This window comes from Podarcis muralis, chromosome 14 (genome assembly GCF_964188315.1).
Source record: "Podarcis muralis chromosome 14, rPodMur119.hap1.1, whole genome shotgun sequence".
Classification (NCBI taxonomy): domain Eukaryota; kingdom Metazoa; phylum Chordata; class Lepidosauria; order Squamata; family Lacertidae; genus Podarcis; species Podarcis muralis.
The window spans coordinates 14,341,074-14,367,955 of NC_135668.1; the positions used below are offsets into that span (position 1 = coordinate 14,341,074).

The following is a 26,882-nucleotide window of genomic DNA, read 5'->3' on the forward strand; positions in this document are numbered from 1 at the left end:
GTTAGGCAGGGAGTCATCATTTCCTAATAACTTGCTGACGTGCAATCTACCATGGCTGGCAGATAAAGGAGGGTATAAAAAGGGATGGAGAGCGGATGGGCATCAGATGAGAAAAGGCAGAGGTGTCTGCAACCCACTTATCCACTCACACCGCAACTCAGTTTGGGAGAAGAGATTCCTTAAGAAAGCAGAATCATGGACCAAGAGGAATACAGACAAAGAGGTGAGTAAATGGATGAAGTCTTGCTGGAATTCCCACCGGGTTATAATAGTACTTTATAAACTCAAATGGTGCTTACGTTGCTGTTGTTGATTATGTTTACTGTTGTTGTTTTGTATTATTATTATTATTATTATTATTATTATTATTATTATTTCATGTGACTTAAGTTGGTTGTGTCCATTAATTTCAGTGGTCTCCTCTTAGCAGAACATTGGATGCAATCCATTATGATTTCTAGAACATGCTCGGATTTTTATTGTACTTTTGTTTTTACATTGTGTATCATTTTATGATTTTGACAAAAATGCTATGAAAACATTATCTATCCATTCATCCATCTGCATCTATCTGTCTAATTATACATACATGCATGCATGCATACATACATACATACATACTATAAAATAAAGAAAGGTGAAACAACATCTGCTATTCCTAATAAGAAAAAGTGCTCCATTCAGTCAGACTACCAGTACACGACATGTGGTGAAGTGCTGTGGGACGGGTCCACTCAGAAGCAAGTCCCAGTGAGTTCCACAGGGCTTACGGATAAATGTGCAGAGGACTGCAGCCTTGGACTCCAACTCCCATCAGCCCCAGCCAACACTGGCAATGGTTAGGGTCAATGGGACCTGAAGTCCAGTAACATCTGGAAGACCACCAGTTCCTCATCCCTCCTTTACAAGGTTATCTCATGTATGTTTCTTCGGAAGCACCACTGCGTTAAACCAATTTAATCCCCCCCCCTATCATTTTTATTAAGTCTCCAACTATATTTCAGAGCACTTGTCATCATATACCCTTTTTTTTAAACATGTAAAGTTTCTTCTTTACTTCCTTCACCCCTCCTTTCCTGATGTTGGTTTTTTTACTCTTTTTTACCAGTTGTTTTATAACACACATATTTTTATTATCTAAACCCCACTAGCATCAAATCTTTCAGTAACCCACTGCTCATTTTTCAAATCCTGCTTGTGACTTCATATATTGGTGATAATTTGATAGATATTCCACCAGCGATTTCCAATCCTACTTAAACACTTTATTGTTATGTCCTCTTATTAATTTGGCAGTCACTTCCGCCGTTTCAGCATATTCCATCAGTTTCACAAGCCATTCCTCCTTAATTGGCAAGCCTTTCGTTCAATCAATTTTATTGATAGATAAGGACACGTCAGATTGCAATGCAGTCCTCAGGAGTAAGCTTACACCCTAGTAAGCAGGTGTAAGGATTGCAGGCTTAAAACCTCCTTGGTTTCATGGCTTCTAGAACAGCATTGTGAGAACTCTGGCTCCATCAGAAAAACTGCGAAGTTGACATCAGGCGACATCGAAAGAAATCTCCGTTTGCGGCGATTAATTGGTAGTGGCTGATTCACCCATGCAAGTCGTTGTTTTGATACCGTAGTGGTGAGCATGTAAGGGTGAACTGACCCTGAAATCGATAGGAAAAGCTGTCTCAAGAGTTCACAACTCCTTCTTCTTCTAGGAAAAGAGATGGTGGACTACATTTGCCAGTACCTGACCAGCCTTAGGGAGAGACGGGTGTCTCCTGATGTGCAGCCTGGTTACATGAGAGACCAGCTGCCAGACAGCGCTCCTTTCGAGCCAGAAAGCTGGGACAACATCTTTAAAGACATTGAGAAGATCATCATGCCTGGGGTAAGGACTTCTAGTGAGATGCAACAGCAGTTGTGGCCTGCTTTCATCCCCTACACAAGTCTTTCCTTGAGACCCAATTCTAAGGACCTGTTTGGAAGATTGTTCCTAAAGGAAGGGCAAACAGGGGCATCTCTCCCCTTTAATAAGAACTTGCATGAAAGCAGCCTCCCATTTTTTCTCACAGGCTCATATAAGTTCAGCAGAAACAGTTGGGCCTGGTGAGCATTTAACAATAATAATATTATAATAATTTATTATTTACACCTCGCCCATCTGGCTGAGTTTCGCCAGCCATTCTGGGCAGCTCCCAATCGATCGAGTGTTAAAAGCAATACAGCATTAAATATGGAAAACTTTCCTAAGCAGGGCTGCCTTCAGATGTCTTTTAAAAATAGGATAGCTGCTTATTCCCTTAATATCTGACGGGAGGGCGTTCCACAGGGCGGGCGCCACTACCAAGAAGGCCCTCTGCCTGGTTCCCTGTAGCTTTGCTTCTCGCAGGGAGGGAACTGCCGGAAGGCCCTCAGTGCTGGACCTCAGTGTCCGGGCTGAATGATGGAGGTGGAGACGCTCCTTCAGGTATACTGGACCGAGACCATTTAGGGCTTTAAAGGTCAGCACCAACACTTTGAATTGTGCTTGGAAACGTACTGGGTGCCAATGCAGATCTCTCAGGACCGGTGTTATGTGGTCCTGGAGGCCACTCCCTGTCATCAGTCTAGCTGCCACATTCTGGATGAATTGCAGTTTCCAGGTCACCTTCAAAGGTAGCCCCACATAGAGCGCATTGCAGTAGTCCAAGCGGAAGGTAACTACAGCATGCACCACTCTGGTGAGAAAGTCTTTTAATTGATTGCCTGATTTCATGATAATGTGTTATACATTTGATGTTAGCCGCTCTGAGCCTGGTTTTGGCTGGGGAGGGCAGGGTATAAATCATCATCATCATCATCATCATCATCATCATCATCATCTGCCCTGGGCCAAGGGTTGCAGGGCGGGGTGCCTGCACCTGCTGCCGGCCAACGTGGCTGGCAACCCGGCTGCTTCGCCAACCCTCCTGCCCACCTGGTAAGACTCGCCATCTCCTCCCTTCCTAGAGCAAGCCAGGGAGGGAGGAGGTGGAGGACCTCTGAAGCAGCGACAAAAGAAAAAAATAAAATGTAAAGCAGAGGAGATCTAAACTACCAGATCCAAAGCAGCAGCAACAAAAAGTAATTGTGGGTCGGGGAAAGGAGAGGATATCACCATCCTTGCCATAAAGAGGAGACAGAGGCTCAAAATATGATTCCCCCCAGCCACACACCTCTTATTGCATGGGTAGGCAAACTAAGGCCCAGAGGCCGGATCCGGCCCAATCGCCTTCTAAATCTGGCCCACAGACGGTCCAGGAATCTGTGTTTTTACATGAGTAGAATGTGTGCTTTTATTTAAAATGCAACTCTGGGTTATTTGTGGGGCATAGGAATTCGTTCACCCCCCCAATATAGTCTGGCCCCCCACAAGGTCTGAGGGACAGTGGACCGGCCCCCTGCTGAAAAAGTTTGCTGACCCCAGCCTTAGAGATTTCCCTGCCTATGTGCTTTCAGCTGCTTTTTCTTGAATGAAGCTCTTTATGGGCTTCTGCATTTCTGATGCTACTGGAGTCTCATAATTTATATTATATCTTACTGTTCTCACTGAACTGTATGCTGATCATGTTTACCATTATGGTTGGTTTGGGGCTCGCACTTTTATGAGGTACTTTAGTTCTAAATTTGTATTACAATGTGAGTTAGGTTCTTTAAATGCCCGGTTTTCAGAGGGACAGGGCTGGAAGTTCTCTAAATGAAGTCTAACTTCGGTTACAAATTTAGCGGAGGTTCTTGAGTAAACGGGGCCTTCTCTTCAGTGGCTCCCCATTTGTGGAATGCTCTCCCCATGGAGATTTGTCTGGCGCTTTCATTATGCACCTTTAGGTGCCAGGCAAACACTTTCCTCTTCAACCAGGCCTTTCACAGGTTCACATCCGATGTCCTTTTAAATGAGTTGTGGGAGGAGGGATTATTGGTTCTTATATTTACTATGTATTTTGTGGCTTTTATGTAGTGAATCACCCTGAGATCTGTGGATGAAGGGTGGTATACAAATTAAATTATTATTATTATTATTATTATTATTATTATTATTATTATTATTATTATCATCATCATCATCATCATCATCATCATCATCATCTAATAATCTGTCAGACTCTGGCATTTGCAATATGGAGATAATGCTGTCCTACCTTGCTGGGGTTTTTTTTGGTAAGGTACATGAAGCATTTTGAACATTTGAAAAGTGTGGTATCAATAAGGTAAAGGTAAAGGTACCCCTGCCCGTACGGGCCAGTCTTGCCAGACTCTAGGGTTGTGCGCCCATCTCACTCTATAGGCTGGGAGCCAGCGCTGTCCGCAGACACTTCCGGGTCACGTGGCCAGCGTGACAAGCTGCATCTGGCGAGCCAGCGCAGCACACGGAACGCCGTTTACCTTCCCGCTATAAAGTGGTCCCTATTTATCTACTTGCACCCGGGGGTGCTTTCGAACTGCTAGGTTGGCAGGCGCTGGGACCGAACGACGGGAGCGCACCCTGCCGCGGGGATTCGAACCGCCGACCTTTCGATCGGCAAGCCCTAGGCGCTGAGGCTTTTACCCACAGTGCCACCCGCGTCCCCTCCGTGGTATCAATACTCAGTCGTTATTATTTTTGTGATGATGATAGTAGTAGCTGCAAAATTAACAAATGCATTTGTTATAATGCCAAGGTTGCAGATTCGGTCATCTGCATATTCCTGCTGACATACTGAATATAAACTGAATAATGAATAAAATAATAATAATATAAACTGAATAATGAATATAAACAAGAAGAAAACTGTACTGTGATAGCTTTCTTCTTTGAAATTCTGTATCGCTTCCTCTTTATGGATGGGTTTCCATTTCCTCTGAAGAGGCATGTTTCGTTGAGATAAATGGTTTTGCTTTAGTGAGACATTTATCTACCAGTCCCACATTCTTCTATTTCCTTTGACATTAATAAAAAAAATGCCCAGATGCTTCCATCAGATCTGAGATGCGCTCGGCGAGGATTGCAGTCCTCCCCCCTTTGCGGTCTAACAACCTGGGGTAGTTAAAGATCTTGTGCCTTTAATTCCGGGGTAGACAACTTCCCCTATCACCTGCCAAACACTGCATTTCCCGCAGGGGAGCAATCTGCATGACAGTGGTGGGTGGAGCCACAGCCCAAAGTGGGCAGGGCCAAAGTGGGTGGAGTTTGCAAAGTGGGTGGAGCCACAGCCCAAAGCGGGCAGGGCCAAAGCCAAAGTGGGTGGAGTTTGCAAAGTAGGCAGGGAGCTTTGAAAAGCAGCCAAGAGCGACATGGAACGAAGCTGTAGGTTTCACACGAATCCTTTTAACTGTGCAGAAGATAGAACATCACTAGAAACAACAGAGAGGGCATTTGCAGGTGTGGCTCTCTGCTTTAGACCCTCCAAGTGTCCCTATTTTCCAGGGACAGTCCTGGATTTACAGAAGCCGTCCTGGTTTCTGATTTGATCCCGGAATGTCCTCATGTATCTTTATATTTCTTGGAAGCTGCCTAGAGTGTCTAGGGCTGCCCAGTTAGTTGGCCGGGTATAAATACAGTGGTACCTCGGGTTAAGAACTTAATTTGTTCCAGAGGTCCGTTCTTTACCTGAAACCGTTCTTAACCTGAGGCACGCTTTCGCTAATGGGGCATCCCACTGCCGCTCTGCCGCCGCCGCACAATTTCCGTTCTCATTTTAAGTTCTTAACCTGAGGTACTACTTCTGGGTTAGCAGAGTTTGTAACCCAAAGTGTTTGTAACCTGAGGTGTGTGTAACCCGAGGTACCACTGTAGTAAAATTAATAGGATGTCCCTTCAGGCATATCTGTCAACGTTTGCCTTTTTTTAAGGGAAATTCCCTTATTCCGAATAGGAATCCTCGCAAGAAAAGGGAAAAGTTGACAGCTATGCCTTCCGGATATACTTAAAGGAGCGTCTCCACCCCCATCGTTCAGCCCAGACACTGAGCTCCAGCTCCGAGGGCCTTCTGGTGGTTCCCTCACTGAGAGAAGTGAGGTTACAGGCAGTGGCATCACAAGGGGGTGGGGGCAGTGTGCACAGGTGCCATGTGTGTGGGGGGGTGACAAGAAGGGTGCTCGCCCCACTGCCCCTGGGCATGGCGGCATGAGCAGCTATCGCGCTGCCGCAGCTGCATGTGGAAGATCCTCCGTTTGTGGCTGCAGCGGCGAGCAGAGGATCCCGCCACCGTCCATACAGCATTCGAGCAGCACCGGCAGCAAACTGCTACATACAACGCATGCGCAGTGTCGCACACATGTGCTGTACATAGTGACGCCGCACATGCACCCTACGTCGCGGCGCCATTCATGTGTCGTACGTAGTGGCGCAACGCGTGCGCAGCCGGTGGTTTGCCTTGCCCCGGGTCTCGGTTAGCCTTCGTTCGCCCCTGGTTACAGGGAACCAAGCAGAGGAGGGCCTTCTCAGTGGTGGCACCTGCCCACCAGATGTCCAGGAAATAAATAACTATCTGACTTTTAGAAGACGTCTGAAGGCAGCCCTGTTTAGGGAAGTTTTTAATGTTTGATGTTTTATATGATGATGATGATGATGATGTTGGGAGCCACCCAGAGTGGCTGGGGAAACCCAGCCATATTGATGGGGTAGAAATTAATTATTATTATTATTATTATTGTTATTATTATTATTATTATTATTTTCATGTGAGAAATGTTGGAGGGCAAGTTAAGGTAACCTTTTGCTCCTTTTCTCTCGTTTTCTGCAGTAATCAACCCTTTCTCACCCTCTTATTAGCTTCCTGACTCTTGTTTTTAACCCAGGTTGTCCATTGGCAGAGTCCACACATGCATGCCTACTTTCCGGCTCTCACCTCCTGGCCTTCACTCCTGGGCGACATGCTGGCAGACGCCATTAATTGCTTGGGATTTACCTGGGTAAATGACACCGCTTTTCTTGGGAGTTTTCATGCTGAATTGATGCTGCTCAACAAAATCATGGTTGTCGACTTCTGAAAGACTTTGTACCTGATTAACCTTTTAAATATACATTTATTATATCAACATTTGTTACATTTAACTACCTATGTACATGGCTGGCATTATAATATCATTGCCTCTCTGAGATATTGTCTTCTCTTCAACTAGGCCTTTAGCTAATTGATATTCTACAGCAGGGGTTCCCAATTAGCTAATTACTGAAGACCCCCCTATTTATGAAAAGCCAATTCAAGGACATCCTACTGGCACTGTCCCTCTTGGGCTTGCTGATCAGAAGGTCGGCGGTTTGAATCCCCCCAACAGGGTGAGCTCCCGTTGCTCGTTCCTAGCTCCTGGCAACCTAGCAGTTTGAAAGCACGCCGGTGCAAGTAGATAAATAGGTACTGCTGCGGCGGGAACGTAAATGGCGTTTCTGTGCGCTCTGGTTTCCGTCACAGTGTTTCGTTGCACCAGAAGCAGTTTAGTCCTTCTGGCCACATGACCCGGAAAGCTGTCTGTGGACAAATGCCGGCTCCCTCAGCCTGAAAGCGAGATGAGCGTCACACCTGATAGTTGCCTTTGACTGGACTTAACTGTCCAGGGGTCCTTTACCTTTACATTTTTATCCTGCATTTTATTCTGTGAACCGCCCTGAGATCTTATTATGAAGGGAGATATATAAATCTAAATAATAATAATAATAATAATAATAATAATAATAATAATAATAATATTGTGGGAGTTGGATATTAAAAGAAAAGTTTGTGCTGCGGTGTTAAAAAATTATTTCTCAACAAGTCCCTGCTCAAAATCAATCATTTCAGTTCCATTTTTGTTACCCCTATTCCGTATCCCTAAATCACCTCTAGGTAAAGTCATATTAAATTAATTTATTTCCCAAAATTACTATCCTCCGCAACCCAGGCCATCCCTTTAATACAAGTCCTCCCAAATTCATTACCTTTGCAGAAACACTTTGGGAAAAAGATTCAGGGTCAGTTCCTACCTGGGCTGAACACAAGTAGTATTTCTGCCACTCACTGGCAGCCCCCTCCCCAATTAAAGCCAATCTTCAGTGATACTTGTTACTTATGGAAAATCTTATTAAAAACATATTATTATTATTATTTTTAAAGCGCTTATTTGCTTAGGCAAAACAGCTTCTTACAGATTTCCTCTACCATAGTAGTACATGGACGCGGGTGGCGCTGTGGGTAAAACCTCAGCGCCTAGGACTTGCTGATCGCATGGTCGGCGGTTCGAATCCCCGCGGCGGGGTGTGCTCCCGTCGTTCGGTCCCAGCGCCTGCCAACCTAGCAGTTCGAAAGCACATCAAAGTGCAAGTAGATAAATAGGGACCGCTTACCAGCGGGAAGGTAAACGGCGTTCCGTGTGTGCTGCGCTGGCTCGCCAGATGCAGCTTGTCACGCTGGCCACGTGTCTGCGGACAGCGCTGGCTCCCGGCCTATAGAGTGAGATGAGCGCACAACCCTAGAGTCTGGCAAGACTGGCCCGAACGGGCAGGGGTACCTTTACCTTTTTTAGTAGTACATGATGTTAACACCAGAGGGCAGTCATGCAAAGTGTTTTAACAGAATAGGTTTGTAAGATAGGGTTGGGGAAGAAATCCAGTAGTTTTCATTTTAACGCAATCTTATCTAATTTGCTCTGATATGCAAACAGAAATGCCCTGATGTTTTTTATATTATTATTGAGTTATAATGCAAATACATACAAATCAAAACTTTTAAACGTGAAAGGAAGAAAAAAAAGGTTACAAAGTGCAAAAGAAGAAAAGAAAAAGAAAAGAGAAAAAAATTAGAAAGAAAAGCAGAAATCTAAATAAATTACATAAACTAATACAATTAAATCTTAATGAAGATAAGAAAAAATCATAGATGGATGTTTTAAAATTTGCACTTCTCCAAATGTGACAATGCAATTTTCCAGCTAAACAAAACACATACAAAATCACAAATATGCAAAAAAACAACAACCCCACAACCCATCATATTAAGGGAAATTGCTTTGCAGAAATATGCATGTGAGGAAAACTTGCATACAAAGATGTGCATGCCAGGAGAATTTGCACTAAAATGATGATGATGATGAGTTTTCACAGGGATTTCAAACAAACCACAAGCTGCTGTGGGAATGTGAAGGGCTGAAATTAAGAGTGGAAAAAATGAGAAGCTGAAACTGAGAGATTCAAGCATCCCTACTCACGAGGAGGCTGCAGGTCTAGCAGCTTCCCTTTCCCTACACAATGCATATTCGTTCATCGGTAGGCTTTGACCCAGTAAAAAGAGATTCTTTTCCTCATCCTGTATCTCTTTCACACTTGCAGGCATCCAGCCCAGCTTGCACGGAACTGGAAATGAACGTGATGGACTGGTTGGCTCAAATGTTAGGTCTCCCAAATTTCTTCCTGCATCATCATCCGGACAGCAGGGGCGGAGGTATCCTGCAGGTAAGTAGCTCAGGAGGGCTGTGTGTTTTCTTTGGTTTTAGTCTGAACACGCTCACAACTTTTAGTGCAAGAGATGGAGAACCTGGGGAACTCCAAAACTCCCATCAGCCACAGCTAGCATGACCAATGGTCAGTGCTGATGCGAGTTCATCAACATCTGGAGGGCCACCATTTCCCTGATCTTTTTTTTTAAAGCCTACGGCATCCAGTATTCCACAGCGGTCTCCCATCCAAGTACTAACCAGGCCTGACCCTGCTTAGCTTCTGAGATCAGACAAGATCGAGCATGTTGAGGGTAGTATGTGTCAGGAGCTTGGCCTATACTTGAGTAGGACCCAGGTAGAGACACATGCCCGACTGGCATGTTCTCTCCCTCCTGATCGTTCGGGAGCTTCAAAAGCTTTCTTCTGCCTGAACATCACAACGACCGATGCCAACCAACACACTTAGGGATCCACAGAGTTTGCGCAGCTTGCGTAACAGAGCTCAGCAACTCAGCATTTTGGCTAATCTACTTTATTTACATATAAACACACACGGAGCACTGCAACATGGCTCCCTCTCTCTCTAGCATCAGACAGCAAAGAGAAAGAACAAAGGGCAATAGTCCCACTTCACGGAACACAGTAACACAAACATCCTGTCTCCATCACATCCCACTCTGTGGAGTCAAAACATATACCATCATGTGATAGACAACAGTCCCATGACTGCAGTCATGGAGCAGGAATTCTAACAGTATGGCCATAGACATCATTTCCCTATTCTTGTTCTACCGTCTTGTCTGGACATGTCAAAATTGATTTACATCCTTCTACAGGGGAATAGTTTGTGACACGCCCCAAACAAAAAAGAAGCATTATTATATATTTATTTGGTTTTTCAGATTAAAGTTTTACACTCACATATCCAACATACAACATAGAAAAAAGATTCCAAGGAACCTCCCGGACTTCCCTCCTCCCCTTTGTGGGTCCTATTGTCAGTCATTTCCTCCTGCATCTTTTATAATAATCCAAATCTTTTACCTCTCCATTGTGTCCAAAATTCACCATTAAACTGCAACTGTTATTCCAATCCTACTAATGGATTTTAACCATTTACAATGGCTTTTAAGATAAATTATAAATTTCCCCCATTCCTTATACAAATTTTGGTCTTCCTGATTTCTGATTCTTCCGGTCATTTTAGCCATTTCGGCATAATCAATCAACTTGTTTGGCCATTCTTATTTGGTAGGGACTTTATCTTCTTTCCATCTCTGGACCAACAACATCCACACAGCCGTGGTCACATACATAAATAGTCTTTTCTAAAAAGAAGCATGATTATAAATGAGAGAGATTAATATCATTTCTTAGAGCAAACAGTAGGTGTCACCATTGGCCTACGATGAAATGATTCATAGATTGCAACCTGCAGTGGGGACAAAATGAATTAGCAGTTTGTAGATTAAAACAGCAAGGTACAGTTTTCTAGCGGAAGGAGCCCGTAGCTCAGAGACACAGCACAGGCTCCGCATGTGGAAAGTCACAGGTTCAATCCCTGATAATTCCCAGTTAAAAAAAGGAGATGGCTAGGATGTAGATGGCAAGAAAAACCTCAGCCAGCTGCTATTCAGAAAGCTTTAGCTGAGCTAAATAGCCTGACCTGTATCACTTCCAGACAGAGGCGAACCTAGGCTCCCTTGCACCCAGGGCCAGATTTAGGTTGGATGAGACCCTAAGCTACTGAAGGTAATGGGGCCCCAGCTGTCCTTTGTCAACAACAAATTGTTGCTGTTTCTTTTGTTGAATATATGCTATATGGTCATTTATGGACCTAATAGGTAATTAAAGCCATTTGCGCTTGTTGCCATGCAACCAGTCCATGCAGAATGTAGGCAAACCAGTGATATTTTAGGGAGCAGGCTAGCAGGCCAGGCCCGTTACATACATCATAGGAGCCTACACAACACAAAATACTGTTGCTGTAAAGGTAAAGGGATCCCTGACCATTAGGTCCAGTCGTGGACGACTCTGGGGTTGTGGCGCTCATCTCGCTTTATTGGCCAAGGGAGCCAGCGTACAGCTTCCGGGTCATGTGGCCAGCATGACTAAGCCGCTTCTGGCGAACCAGAGCAGCGCACGGAAATGCTGTTTACCTTCCCACCGGAGTGGTACCTATTTATCTACTTGCACTTTGACATGCTTCCAAACTGCTAGGTTGGCAGGAGCAGGGACCGAGCAACAGGAGCCCACCCTGTTGCGGGGATTCGAACCGCCAACCTTCTGATTGGCAAGTCCTAGGCTCAGTGGTTTAACCCATAGCTCCACCCACATCCCCGTTGCTGTATGTAGGTTTTATTTTATTTGTTTTTTATCTTATATTTTGGAAATGTACATCCAGGTTTTTTTCCTTAAAATTTTTGGGGTCCCCCAAGAGAGTGTGGCCCTAAGCTATAGCTTGTTTAGCTTATACATAAATCTGACACTGCTTGCGCCCTTGGCAAGGAGCTCTGCTGAAGCACCCAGAGGAGCCTCTATGCTTCACACAGCCACCCAGAGCAGAGGAGGAGTCGCCCAGGGAGCATGAAGGGGGGGGGGGGCTCCTAGCCTCTAACATTTCTCTGGTGAAAATAGGGACGTCCTATTCAATAACAGGGATGCAGGTGGCACTGTGGGTTAAACCACAGAGCCTAGGACTTGCCGATCAGAAGGTCGGCAGTTCGAATCCCCGCGACGGGGTGAGCTCCCATTGCTCGGTCCCTGCTCCTTCCAACCTAGCAGTTCGAGAGCACGTCAAAGTGCAAGTAGATAAATAGGTACCGCTCCAGCAGTAAGGTAAATGGCATTTCCGTGCGCTGCTCTGGTTCGCCAGAAGCGGCTTAGTCATGCTGGCCACATGACCCGGAAGCTGTACGCCGGCTCCCTCGGCCAATAAAGCGAGATGAGCACCGCAACCCCAGAGTCGACCACGACTGGACCTAATGGTCAGGGGTCCCTTTACCTTTTATTCAATAATAACTAGACAGGTGATAAATGATCTGCTTTGGCCTCTGGTCCCAGTCGCCATTGCCATGTGCCTTGGGAAGGCTACCCAGAAGCAGGGGCAGAGGAAGGGGGGGGGTGCAGTGGGGCAGGTCGCCCCGGGTGTCACCACTGAGGGGGATGACAAAATGCCGGGCGGCACTCACCGCAGGGCCTGCAGCTCACCTGAGCCACGCGTTTCTCCTGGGAGTGACGTGGTGGCTTGGGTGCCTGCAGGCTCCGCGCTGCCCCAAACGGTCCGCCCACCGCCTCCCCCTCAGCTGTAGGGTGGCTGAGTGGGAGGAGGCAGGCAGACTCCTTAGAGGCCCCACGGAGTGTCCTGCCGCAGCTTGCCTCGCCCTGCAGGCGGCTGGCCCCACCCTTGGGCACGGGGCACACGTGCTGCTCTGGGCTTTCAATCAGCTTACCGGTACTTCGCCCAGGAGTCAATATGACCCTCAGGCTGAAAAAGGTTCCCCACCTCTGAGGCCGAGCAATTGTTATTCAACACTTTTGCAGTGCATTTCCCCATCGAAACTTGAGTTAATGGGGCGAAGGTGCCAAATCCACTTTAATTGCGTAGATTGAATATACCAGTTTGCGATTGAATCGCACCCATAAAATAGTGACAATCTAGAAGGGACTTGGGTATATAAGAGAGCTTCCTATATACCTGTGTGTGTTTGTGATATTGTTGTTGTTGTTGTTTAGTCATTTAGTCGTGTCCGATTCTTCGTGACCCCATGGACCAGAGCACGCCAGGCACCTCTGTCCTCCACTACCTCCCGCAGTTTGGTCAAACTCATGCTGGTAACCTCGAAAACATTATCCAACCATCTCGTCCTCTGTCATCCCCTTCTCCTTGTGCCCTCCATCTTTCCCAACACCAGGGTCTTTTCCAGGGAGTCTTCTCTTCTCATGAGGTGGCCAAAGTACTGGAGCCTCAGCTTCAGGATCTGTCCTTCCAGTGAGCACTCAGGGCTGATTTCCGTAAGAATGGATGCGTTTGATATTCTTGCAGTCCATGGGACTCTCAAGAGTCTTCTCCAGCACCATAATTCAAAAGCATCAATTCTTCGGTGATCAGCCTTCTTGATGGTCCAGCTCTCACTTCCATACATCACTACTGGGAAAACCATGGCTTTAACTATACGGACCTTTTAACTATACAGACCGTTTGTGATATAGGTTGCTGTTAATAATAAAAGAGGGTTTGTTTGTTTCTTTCTTTCTTTCTGCAGAGCACAGTTAGTGAATCAACCTTGGTTGCTCTGTTGGCTGCAAGGAAGAATAAAATTCTGGAAATGAAGGAGTCTGAGCCAGGTGCAGACGATTCTGTTCTGAACTCTCGTCTCATTGCTTATGCCTCAGATCAGGTAAATGAGAGTGTGTGTCTGCGTGTATATGAGTTAGGCCCCACCTGGACTATACATTTAAAACAGTATCGTACTGCTTTAAACAGTCATGGTTTAAGGACAGGATACAGTGGTACCTCGGGTTAAGTACAGTGGTGCCTCGCAAGACGAAATTAATCCATTCCGCGAGTCTCTTCGTCTAGCGGTTTTTTCGTCTTGCGAAGCAATTTAGCGGATTAGCGCTATTAGCGGTTTAGCGGCTTAGCCGCTATTAAAGGCTTAGTGGCTTAGCGGCTAAAAGGCTATTAGCGGCTTAGCGGCTTAGAAAAAGGGGGGGAAAGCGAAAAAAATTGCAAGACTCACAAGACGTTTCCGTCTTGCGAAGCAAGCCCATAGGGAAATTTGTCTTGCGAAGCAACTAAAAAACGGAAAACCCTTTCGTCTAGCGGGTTTTTCGTCTTGCGAGGCATTCGTCTTGTGGGGCACCACTGTACTTAATTCGTTCTGGAGATCTGTTCTTAACCTGAAACTGTTCTTAACCTGAAGCACCACTTTAGCTAATGGGGCCTCCTGCTGCTGCCGTGCTGCCGGAGCACAATTTCTGTTCTCATCCTGAAGCAAAGTTCTTAACCCGAGGTACTATTTCTGGGTTAGCAGATGTAACCTGAAGCGTATGTAACCTGAAGCGTATGTAACCCGAGGTACCACTGTATTGGTAATAAGTGCAGAAGACGACCAAAATGATAAATGGTCTGGAAACCGAGCCTTATGAGGAATGGTTGAAGGAGTTGGGCATACCGTATTTTTCGGACTATTGGACGCACCGGTCCATAGGACGCACCTAGATTTGGGGGGGGGGGGAAATAAAGGCAAAAAAATTTATTCCCCCCCCGCCAGGCGCGGGGCTGGGGCGGGGAAGCCCGAGCTTCCCCCTCCCCCAGAACGGGACCCAGAGCCATGCCGAAGCTGCGCGCAGCTTTGGCATCGCTCTGGGAGCTTGCGGGGCTGGGGGAGGAGGAAGCATTCCGCCAGCCTCCAAACCATGTCGGGAGACAGCGGGATGGCGCGCTGCGCCTCTCCCGCTGTCCCCCGAGTTTGCGGGGCTGGGCCAGCCTTCTAACCAAGTCGGGGGACAGCGGGAAGGGCGCGCTGCGCCCCTGCCGCTGTCTCACGAGTTTGCGGGGCTGGTGACGGGGAGGAGCAGGCTTCTCCCCCCGCCAGCCTTCTAGACAAGTCGGGGGACAGCGGGAAAGGCGCGCTGCGCCTCTCCCGCTGTCCCCCGAGTTTGCGGGGCTGGCAACGGGGAGGAGCAGGCTTCTCCCCCCGCCAGCCTTCTAGCCAAGTCGGGGGACAGCGGGAAGGGCGCCCTGCGCCTCTCCCGCTGTCCCCCGAGCTTGTGGGGCTGGCGGTGGGGCTCTCCTGAAGCCTGGAGGTTGTGGGGCTGGTGGGGGGGAGAAGCAGGCTTGCTTCTCCCACCCCCAGCCTCCAGATCAGGTCGGGGAATAGCGGGATGGCGGAGCGCCGCCATCCCGCTATTCCCCGACCTGATCTGGAGGTTGTGGGGCTGGGGGGGGGGGGAGAAGCAGGCTTGCTTCTCCCACCCCCAGCCTCCAGATCAGGTCGGGGAATAGCGGGATGGCGGAGCGCCGCCATCCCGCTATTCCCCGACCTGATCTGGAAGTTGTGGGGCTGGGGGGGGGGGAGAAGCAGGCTTGCTCCTCCCACCCCCAGCCTCCAGATCAGGTCGGGGAATAGCGGGATGGCGGCGCTTCGCCATCCCCCTATCCCCCGAGCTTGTGGGGCTGGGGGGGGGGAGAAGCAGGCTTGCTTCTCCCCCCGCCAGCCTCCAGAACAGGTCGGGGAATAGCGGGGTGGCGGCTCTGCGCCTCCCCGCTGTCCCCAGCTTTTGGGTGCAGGCTGCTGCCCGCAAGCCTTGCGAGCCCGCGGGACATCCCGCCGGGCTTGCAAGACTTGGGATAGCTTCCTGAAGCCTGGAGAGCGAGAGGGGTCGGTGCGCACGGACCCCTCTCGCTCTCCAGGCTTCAGCAAAAGCCTGCATTCGCACCATAGGACGCACACACATTTCCCCTTCATTTTTGGAGGGGAAAAAGTGCGTCCTATAGTGCGAAAAATACGGTAATTAGCCTGGATAAAAGGAAACTTTTATGTTATGATAGCCACCTTCAAATATCTACAGGGCTGCTACACAGAAGATGGAGCAAAATTGTTTTCTGCTACTCCAGAGGGTAGGACTCGAAGCAGTGGGCACTCATTCTGATTTGTTTGCAATGAGGTTAAATTACCATGCATCCAGTGGCGTAGCATGGGTTGTCAGCACCCGGGGCAAGGCAAGTAATTTGCGCCCCCTAACCCTCGCTCTCTCTCCGCACCGCACGGCATGCCTGGCACACCCCCCTCCACAGTGGGCGGCGACCCGGCGGCTTGGATCGGATTCGCACAGCCAGCACTGCAGTGAGTGAGTGAGTGAGTGAGAGAAGAGAGAGAGAGAGAGAGAGAGAGAGCCAGCTAGGGGCAGAGAGCTGCGAGTGCGAGCCCCCCCCATGTTGCGCCCGGTGTGGCCGGCCTCCCCTGCACCCCCCACGCTACGCCACTGCATGCATCCATGCCTTAACCCACATGTTCCTCATCATTAAAAAGTCTGATCTGTTGGGGAAGTGAGTTTGTTGTGCACGACTTCCCGATCAACTCTGATTGTGCAACATGAATTTAGTTTGGATGCCACTCAAAATTATCAACAGTCTGGAAGTGCCCCGTGTTTTTGATGAAGGCCTGCATGTGTAGGGGTGTCAGTTTTGGAAAAAGAAGGATGCATAAAGGTAAAGGTAAAGAACCCCTGACCGTTAAGTCCAGTCGCGAACAACTCTGGGGTTGCGGTGCTCATCTCACTCTATAGGCCGAGGGAGCCAACGTTTGCCCGCAGACAGTTTTTCCGGGTCATGTAGCCAGCATGACTAAGCTGCTTCTGGCAAAACCAGAGCAGCGCACGGAAACGCCGTTTACCTTCCTGCCGGGGTGGTACCTATTTATCTACTTGCACTTTTTGGCGTGCTTTTGAACTGCTTAGGTTGGCAGGAGCTGGGACCGAACAACACCTATCCTTTAAAATATATGGGCTGAATATATGCACCGAGGACAAATCTGCTCAGGCCTTCAGCCAAACTTAATTGTAATTGTATTGACTAAATCTTGTTGTAGTGTGGGCTCCTCTTGACCAACATTACCAGCACTTGAGTCCCTGGAATCTCCTTGCTTGTCTTCTCAGGCTCACTCCTCAGTAGAAAAGGCGGGTTTAATTTCCCTCGTGAAGATGAGATTTCTTCCTGTGGATGAAAATTTTTCCTTGAGAGGAGAAACCTTGAAAAAAGCCATTGAAGAAGACAGAAGCCGTGGCCTGGTGCCCATCTTTGTAAGTTTTGTTCTCTATATACTTGGAAGGCTATTGGCCTTGATGGTTCTTCTCTACTTCCTTGGTTGAAGTATTGCTTCCAAGTGCCAGTTTCTGGGAAGGAGTGTGCTCTTGTGCTTGGTTTCTGCATGAGGTTTTCCCAGAGGCATCTGGGAATAAGATATTGGATCAGATAGATATTGGACCAGAATAAGATACTGGACCAGATAGACAGACAGACAGACAGACAGACAGACAGACAGACAGACAGATAGACATGGACAGAAAGGACTGACAGAACCCGAGACCAGGAAGAAGAGACGGTGGATGAAGATTGGAAGAAAGTTTAAGAATTTATTTAAAGAAATATTGTAAAGTTAATGAGTCTTAGGAAAATGTTGGAATGAAACTATTTGGCTTTAGTAGAAATGCTATAAGGAGATAAGTTTAAATAAGTCCTAAGTTTTTAGGGTTTTTTAAGTGTAAAATTTAAGGGTAAACTGTGTCAAGATAAATTATAGAACAAAATCTGAGAAAGAGGGACAGGATTTGCTGAAACAGCTAATTGAGTTAGAATACAAAAAAGGGAGGTGTGAGGAAGTCGAGGAAATAAGTAAATGAAAGATAAAGATATGAAAATATCGGATCTGTTTTTTTTCTTTTAAAAATGTTTTTGTTTTTAAATGTTTTTGTTTTTTCTCTTTTTATTGATCTGTTGTATTGTTCTTTTATTGTATTTTTCCCTTTTTTTACTTTTGAAGTATTGTAATTTCTTTATTGTTTTTTTTTCTTTTTTGTAATTGTTAAACTTTAATAAATATCATTTTTTAAAAAAAAGACAGCTAGAACAGCAACTTCTTTAAGGAGCATAAAACTATGTTTGAAGAAAGACAGGTGAACACTTGCTTTTCAGAGCTGAAGGCTGTGGAAGCCCTGACGTTGTTTAGAACATATCCAGCCATTCTTTCCATCTCTGGTTAAAACAAGTTGTGCAGGTTTTTCTAACACTTGCAAAACCTGTTTTCTCAGCAGCTGCCATGGGTCACCCCATGAGCAATGATGTCTCTCCCGCATTGCCTTCAACTCCCTGAAAGCTGATGGCCGACTTATCTCCGTCCTGCAAGTGGACATTTTGTTAACCAATAAATTCGTGTCTCTGGTGTTTTTGGATGTTCTGCTGTGCTCTCTTGACAACTCCCTGTTTTTGTCTAGGTTTGTGCAACTCTCGGAACAACTGGAGTCTGTGCTTTTGACAGCCTTTTGGAGCTGGGACCCATATGTAAGTAGTCTCAATACTCAAAAGGGAGCGTTATAACAAGTCTTAGATGGTGACCAAACTTTTCCCCAAGCAAATCTCTGATTCTAGATTTTATGGCAATGCAACAGCTTGTGCAAGTATCAGCTATTGCACAGAAATCAACTGTTGCGCAGGAATCAACTGTTGCGCAACAAGCTTCCACTAATGCAATTGTTGCATTAGATCTCGTTGTTGTGCAGCCTTTAAATTCGGTCATCTGCCGGTGCAAGGGCAGACAGAGAACATTCAGTACATCTCTATACCTTCTCAAACATCACCTTCAATTGCTCTTTAGGTTCTAAAGAGGGACTCTGGCTTCATGTCGATGCTGCCTATGCTGGGACAGCGTTTCTCTGCCCAGAATTCAGAACATTTTTGACTGGAATAGAATACGCAGATTCTTTTACCTTCAACCCTTCCAAATGGATGATGGTTCACTTCGACTGCACAGCGTTCTGGTGAGTGTGAGGCTCAAAGCTTGCACACACGTGAAATTCTAAGTCTCTGCAATTCCCCCCCAATGACCAATTATTCCCTCCTGGTCCCCATTTGTATAGGATCAAGGATAAAAACAAGCTGCAGCAAACCTTCAGTGTTAATCCCATCTACCTCAGACATCCCAACACGGGGTCAGCCACGGACTTCATGGTGAGTAAACTGAATGCAAAAGGGGGCTTTTGTAGGCCAGACACCAGATTTCTGTGTGTGTTTGAAAAATAGCAGTGGGGGGCTGATTCTCTCCTCCTTTATCTTTTCTCCCATGAGAAATCCCCCCAAAATTATTTACCTCCTTAGGTGAAACATACATCATCACCATCATTAGTACCGTATTTTTCACTCTATAAGACGCACATTTTCCCCTCAAAAATTAAGGGGAAATGTGTGTGCGTCTTATGGAGCGAATGCAGGCTCCTTGGCTTCAGCGATAGCAACGCGAAGCCTCCAAAGCACAGTGGGAGCGATCCCACTGCGCTCCGGAGGCTTCGGGTTCCTTTCGCTGAAGGGTAGGTGCCCCTTCAGCTAAGCAGGAGGAGAAATGGAAGGGGCTCCGTTTCTCCTGTCGCTTTGCTGAAGGGACGCTGCGCAGAGAGGGGGAGAATTTTTTTTTCTTGTTCTCCCCCTCTAAGACAAAGTGCATCCTATGGTCGGGTGCATCCTATAGAGCGAAAAATACGATAGTTCTTACATATTAGTCTTCTTTGGTGATCCCTCGTAGCCGAGTAAGATTGTCTTCCATGAGCACAGTTTTAACAGTAAGTCTGTAAGTGGCCGTGGAAGCCAATTCTGGATCCACACATCCTTCCACAGTGGGGACATAGGTTTCCGGGTGGGAGCTGATCACTGTGAGAGTTTGTCAAACATGCCTTCCTCTTAGCTCATTTCTCCCTTTTGTCCTGAGTTTCAGCATCTTCAAAGTCCATGGCACCTTTGGTAAAGGCTGTTCTCCAACTGGAGCCAGCGTTTCCCAGTTGTCAGTGTTTATACTACTTTTTTTTTGTCTTGAGAGAGTCTTTAAACCTCTTTTGTTGACCCCCAGCATTACGCTTTCCATTTTTAAGTTCGGAATAGAGTAGTTGCTTTGGAAGACATATTAGTCACACATTAGTCTTATATATGTCACATATTAGTATGTGACATATGACTCCCATCAAATTATCCTGGGAATTGTCATTTGTTAAGGGTGCTGAGAGTGGGTGGTGCTGTGGGTTAAGCCACAGAGCCTAGGGCTTGCCGATCAGAAGGTTGGCGGTTCAAATCCCTGTGACGGGGTGAGCTCCCATTGCTCGGTCCCTGCTCCTGCCAACCTAGCAGTTCGAAAGCACGTCAAAGTGCAAGTAGATAAATAGGTACCACTCTGGCGGGAAGGTAAACGGCGTTTCCGTGTGCTGCTCTGGTTTGCCAGAAGTGGCTTAGTCATGCCGGCCACATGACCCGGAAGCTGTATGCCGGCTCCCTCGGCCAGTAAAGCAAGATGAGTGCTGAAACCCCAGAGTCGTCCACGACTGGACCTAATGGTCAGGGGTCCCTTTACCTTTACCCAAGGGTGCTGAGAGTGGTTAGGAGACCCTTATTCCCCTCAGAGAGTTGCACTCTTGGGAAGAGGAATTGATTGTTGAACTGCTCTGGGCACTGCACCTCTGGGAGGGGAATAGGGGGGTCTCCTAACAAAAACCCTTAATAAACCACAGTTCCTAGATTCTTTTTTGGGGGATGGAGAAGCCATGACTGTTTAAAATGGTATCCTAGTGCTTGAAACGCGTAGCGCATATGGGAACTTGGTTTTTGAAACAAGATAGACTGGGTTCAAATGTGTTTGAAGGGCATGCTCTGTGGCTAGGAAGGCCTTTGCCCTAATACAATTCTCCAGTTATTCAGTCATGAGGGGGATATTTACTTATTTGCCTGATTGATATAGATTTATAAAAAAATTGTACACCACCCTTCATCTCTAGATCTCAGAAGGAGACACCACTTTTTATTTGTTTTTTGTTTACCGGGGGGATACTAGAAGAGATTCCTGTGCCCGGTCTCTGTTTAATTCTAACTCAAATGAGGCCTTGTGGGCATCTGGTCTTTGTTTGGATGGATGCACACGAAATGCAGACCGTGGCTGATGGGAACTATATTCCAAAACAACTGGAGGGCAACAGGTTTGGGAAGGCTGCAGAAGTGTATTGTGAGTCGAGGACCCGATCCCCGCTTGGGGAATGAAGACACGTGGACACAGTATATTAGGTTAATGGGCAAGAAAAGGCCACAACTTTATTGATTACAGCATGTGAGAAGGTATTGGCTTAGGCATTGGACCACGGATAATTTGACTCCACCCACTCAGAGAGGGGTGAGTCTGCTGAGGGGTTAACCACCAGTAGGGGGAGCCTGTTGATGCAAATACAACTATAAGCTCTCCCCTGATGTCACCGAGGGTCGTCCCATGGCCCCCCACCACACAGGCATCGGACAAGATCCACGACCGCCGGATTCCTTTAACGGAATATCCAAAAATGAAGGGGTAGGCGATGGCCACACCTTGCCCTTCCATACACCAACAACACAGTCCAATGCCTAACCGCCAAATACCAAGAAAGTTGTGACAATTGCTACGAGGTAGGCGAAAAAACCCGAGGCCGGTGCCAATTTGCCAATTGGAAAAAACTCCTACCAGGCCCCCTGGTCAACCAACCATGGGTCCATAGCAAGGCCAAGAGAGAAGCTACGCCCTAGAGGGAGTGGTGGGTGGGTGACTCGCGGTAGATCGGGAGCGAATGGCGGGGAGAACTGGCGTGGCCCTGGGGGGTGGGGCGTGGCGCGCCAGCGAAGGTGAGGGCAGGGGGCCAAACGCCCCCTGCGTGACGCGGGAATTGTCTCCCGGTCACAAACCCTCCCCTTCGGAAGGAGGAGAGGCTTTATCGGAAACGCAGACAGGTGCACGAGCTTTCTCTGTTGCCAAGGTACAGTTGCTCCCCATCAATAAGCAGAATGGGATCCCAGATATGTGGCTTTCGTGCCCTTGGCAGGTTTCGACATCCAACCCTTCTCCACCTTTTCCTCCTAGCTGACCTCTGACTGTTGTTTGATTTGCAGCACTGGCAAATCCCACTGAGCCGAAGGTTTCGTTCTCTGAAGCTCTGGTTTGTGATCCGCTCGTTTGGTGTGAAGAAGCTTCAAGACCACGTCAGACATGTAGGTGAACTGGAGGTGTACATGTGTGACTGGGCAAGGGCGAATCTGTCAATTTTGGTTTCTAATTTCCCCCACTCAGTTCTAATGAAAATCCATTGCGTGTCGAGACCCCGCAGCCACCCCCTCGTTGGAAATAACTCACACAAGGACACAGATATTAGGTTTATGTTATTGGGCAAATTTTGGCCACAACTTTATTGAAATTACAGAATGTGAGCAGTATTGGCTTAGGCATTGATTGGACCTGACTATATCTGACTCCTGCCCATTGTGCAGGAAGTCCAGTAAGGGTAAACCACTGGTAGGGGGAGCCCTGTCGATGCGCACCAACTCAAGCTCCCCCTGGTGTTCCCGTCGGGGTCGTGTCAAGGCCCTAGCCCCCCAGCTGGGCTTCAGACTAGATCAACACCCCCGGGTTCCTTTAATGGAATACCCCTAAGCATGGAGGGGCAGGTGATGGCCACACCTCCCCTCCCCCACACAAGGTCAAACAATGCCTAGCCGCCACAAGAGCCCAAAGGCTCGCCGCCGATTGGCTGGCGGGGCTCTGACGTGGCCGGGATCCCCCAGGCAACGGGGCACAAAGTCCCCCACCCCCGGTGGGGAGTGGGTGGCCACGGGATCCACCGTAACTCCTCCCCACTGGGAAGTGGAGTGGATTTGGCGGTTTTGGATGAATTTCTCCTAACAATATATCCAGCTGGGATAGCTCAGTTGGTAGAGCATGAGACTCTTAATCTCAAGGTTGTAGGTTTGAGTCCCACGTTGGGCAAATGATTCCTGCATTGCAGGGGGTTGGACTAGATGACCCTTGTGGTCGCTTCCAGCTCTACAACTCTATGATTCTATATACATCTTTGTTGGCAATTTTGTGTAATATGCAGAACTCTGGCTAATGAGTCGGATAGGAAAGCAAGCTTGCTAGCCAGCAGCCAGGCACAGTTTTTAAGTGCCAATGGTGAGTAGGTACCCCAAAGTTTCTCCAGCCTTTCTGTATGTTAAAATGTTAATTACTTAAAGCTTTGAGGGTGGTCAGGGATGTCTCATTGGTTCTGGGCAAGATTATGTTTTCCTTTTAATTCTGCATCCTATGACTTTTCCACTGCTCTTGGAAATGATAATTGCTTATGCTAAAATAAGAGGACAAAATGGTGATCTTTTTTTATAGAAGAATGGAGGCCGTTGGTGGATTATACCTATCAAACTATAATTCTCATATGAAATCACGTGCAGGATTTGAGATAGGAGCAATGGAAGGATGTAGAAAATGGATTTTGTGGGCTTAAAAAATAAACGAAGATGCGTGTTAATGCAGATATTAAGGGGGAATTTAAAAAATCAAGGAAGGAGGGGGCAGGAAGTCAAGAAGACAATGTGTAAAAAATAAACAAATGAATACCTAAGGTTGGAGTTATGTAATAATTTGGAAGATTTAATCAAAATCATTGTAAAACAATAATTGCTTATACTTTTTTGGAAACTGTAGGGCACCGAGATGGCCAAATATTTTGAGTCACTGGTTAGAAGTGATCCCCTGTTTGAAATCCCTGCTAAGAGACACCTTGGACTGGTTGTGTTTCGTTTAAAGGTAAGAGCAAAAGTTCCCCTTCTAGAATTTAAAACAACCCACTTCACCCCCCCCCCCAAAAAAAAAACAGCTATGGGTGATTCTGAGTCAACTCCCTGGGACAGTTTATTGTTGTACATTGTTTCTAAATTTAGTGTTGTATATTGTTTTAATTGTCTGTTTTACCCATATTTGCACAGCAGTTTTTAACGTTGTGAGTGTCCTCTATTTAAGAGGCTTCTACTCTTACTCTTACGGGGTCCTCGCTGCGAGATCACATTCACCCGGTGCTATACCACCTGCACTGGCTCCCGGTGGAGTATAGGATCAGGTTTAAGGTGCTGGTTTTAACCTTTAAAGCCCTATACGGCCTAGGACCCTCGTACCTACGGGACCGCCTCTCCTGGTATGCCCCACAGAGAAACCTACGATCTGTAAATAAAAACATCCTTAAGGTCCCAGGCCTCAGAGAGGTTAGGCTGGCCTCAACTAGAGCCAGGGCCTTCTCGGCTGCGGCTCCAATCTGGTGGAATGCTCTGTCACAAGAGACTAGGGCCCTGCGGGACCTGGCATCTTTCCGCAGGGCCTGCAAGACAGAGTTGTTCCACCAGGCCTTTGGTCAGGGCGCAGCCTGACTCCCTCCTCTGGCAACCTGCACAGTATTTTGGTTGCCATCAATTTGATTTTAATTAATTTTTATAATGAAATATTTTAGAATGTGTGATTATTCAACTATTTGGTTATTTGATTGTTGTTAGCCGCCCTGAGCCCAGCTTCGGCTGGGGAGGGCGGGATATAAATAAAATTTATTATTATTATTATTATTATTATTATTACTCTGCAGCTTCTTATAGTTGTCTTATCTGCGAGTCTTTTAGTTCTTATGCTCTTACAGTTGTTTTAACTGCGTGTCCTTGTTGGTTTTTAGCTCTTATCTGTTTTAATTATTAGTTTTTTATCCATCCATTATCTGTGTTTAATATTGTATTTTATTCGAATGTTTTATGCCTGTTTCCTTGTCCTCATTTGCCCTAACAATTATCGGTCAAAAATCCCAACTGCTATTTTATCTATATGCTTTTCTTAATCCTGGTCTGTGACCGTAATAAAGTTCATTCAGCTATGAAGAAAGAGCGTAGGAGAAAATGAATCACTATGAGCATCTCTGGTATACATCAGATCTCTACTGAAAGGCTGAAGGGGGGTGGAATATAGCCAGGCCATTAACAAGGCTGCTTCATATCCCTCAGTGCAGATACAGTCTAAGTTACTGGCTCTTTCCACATCCTAGTTGCTATGGGTGAGGGAGAAAAATCCCCTAATTTATCCACTTCAAGTATAACTTTATAAACTTCTGTCATGCATACACACCCAACACCAAGTCATCTTTTAATAGGAAAAAGCATAAGTTCACAGACCTGACTTCACTGGTGTTGGTCCAGATTCCTGGGTTAATCAAAATCTATGATGGGAATTGGTGTATTCAGTTGCATGGCCTCTCTCTTTGGTGCCGACCTTTAAAGCCCTCAATGGCCTTGGCCCAGTATACCTGAAGGAGCATCTCCACCCCCATCATTCAGCCCAGACACTGAGGTCCAGCACCAAGGACCTTCTGGCAGTTCCCTCCCTGCGAGAAGTGAGGTTACAGGGAACCAGGCAGAGGGCCTTCTCAGTGGTGGCACCCTCCCTGTGGAACGCCCTCCCATCAGATATCAAGGAAATAAACAACTATTTGACTTTTAGAAGACATCTGAAGGCAGCCCTGTTTGGGGAAGTTTTTAATGTTTGATGGTTTATCGTGTTTTTAATATTCTGTTAGGAGCTGCCCAGAGTGGCTGGGAAAACCCAGCCAGTTGGTCGGGGTATAAATAATAAATTATGATTATATGATTACTTTGAAAACAATTTGTACGTGGATTATCACAAAATCTTTTGAAAACAGGGCCCTAACTGGATGACAGAAAAGGTCTTAAAAGATCTGAACAAATCGGGGAAGCTCTTTGTTATTCCGGCAACGGTTCACGACAAGTTCATCATTCGGTTCACTGTGACGTCTCAGTTTACAACCCGAGAAGACATCCGACGAGACTGGGCCCTCGTCCAAGAGGCTGCCTTGCAAGTCTTAAACATGCACCATACGCCCAAACCTGTCGCCATCTCAGAGGAAGGGGTCCAAGTTCCCAACGTGATAACCAGCCCCATTTCAAAATCAATAGGTGCTGCTCCCTTTTTTGACTCGGAGGAAGAAGAAAGCAAAATGTCCTCGTGTAAAATAACTGTGCAGCCTCGAAGAGGCTCTCTGAGCCCTTCTCCGTGGTTGTTCGGTGACAATGTCGCCGTGCCTGAGGATCCCCATTTGGACGACTGCTTCGCAGAAGGCAGCCTGAGCCCCACCAACCACAAAGTGCCCTCATTCTCTGTTCAAAGCAAGAAGAAGACCGCTCGCTCTCTCAGTGTGCCAACAGCTGGCTTCTGGGAAGCGAGCCACCCAAAGGCCATGGGCTTGGAGGTCCCCGGGAAGAGCGGACCTTGCACCAGCGAGAAACTCCTTTCCCAATTGCCCAGAGAGATACTGATGCTCAAGAAAAGCGCCCTGAAGAAACACCTGAAATTTTACAGCGTGCCCAGTTTCCCCGAATGCACGATTCAGTGTGGGCTCCAGCTGCCGTGCTGCCCTCTACAGGCCACCGTGTAGTCAGTCCTCCACCCTCAACGGCTGTCCCCCTCCTCTCCTCGAGGCAGCGAGAACCAAAGCCTGCTTATTCTCATGCAACGCAATAATCTATGACCCTCTCTAATAATATATAAAATAATTATATTAGTTACAGAAGACTCTGTGCTATTTTTTTTAAAAGCCTGTATATTTAATAAGTTTAAAAGAGAAATAAAACTATTTAGCATTGTGCCTGGCGTTTCATGTTTCATTCCAGATTCTCTGCTTCCATATGGAATTTTTGCATTGTGGGTTGGTAAGCTATCAAACAAAAGGGGGTCAGCAACTAGAGGCCATTAGTTCAAAACTGGCCCCTTGAGAATTGGTGTGGTTTTTTTGGTACAATCTTTTTTATTCAGTTTTACACTACGCATTTAAATCCAAACATTAGACATTAGCATCAGCATTTAGGATTTCCTGAATCCTTAGACTCC

At 46.8% G+C, this 26,882-nt stretch overlaps 1 protein-coding gene across 1 annotated transcript; it reads left to right on the forward strand.

Moving 5' to 3' along the window:
- HDC (histidine decarboxylase) lies at positions 1–26,603 on the forward strand. Its single transcript, XM_028706244.2, has 12 exons — positions 1–223; positions 1,713–1,885; positions 6,793–6,906; positions 9,296–9,418; positions 13,668–13,802; positions 17,065–17,208; positions 18,400–18,466; positions 18,780–18,942; positions 19,042–19,132; positions 22,070–22,168; positions 23,655–23,756; positions 25,678–26,603. The coding sequence occupies exons 1-12, from the start codon at positions 196–198 to the stop codon at positions 26,428–26,430; spliced, it is 1,992 nt and encodes a 663-aa protein (XP_028562077.2). The 5' UTR covers positions 1–195; the 3' UTR covers positions 26,431–26,603.
- Positions 26,604–26,882: the final 279 nt, after the last annotated feature.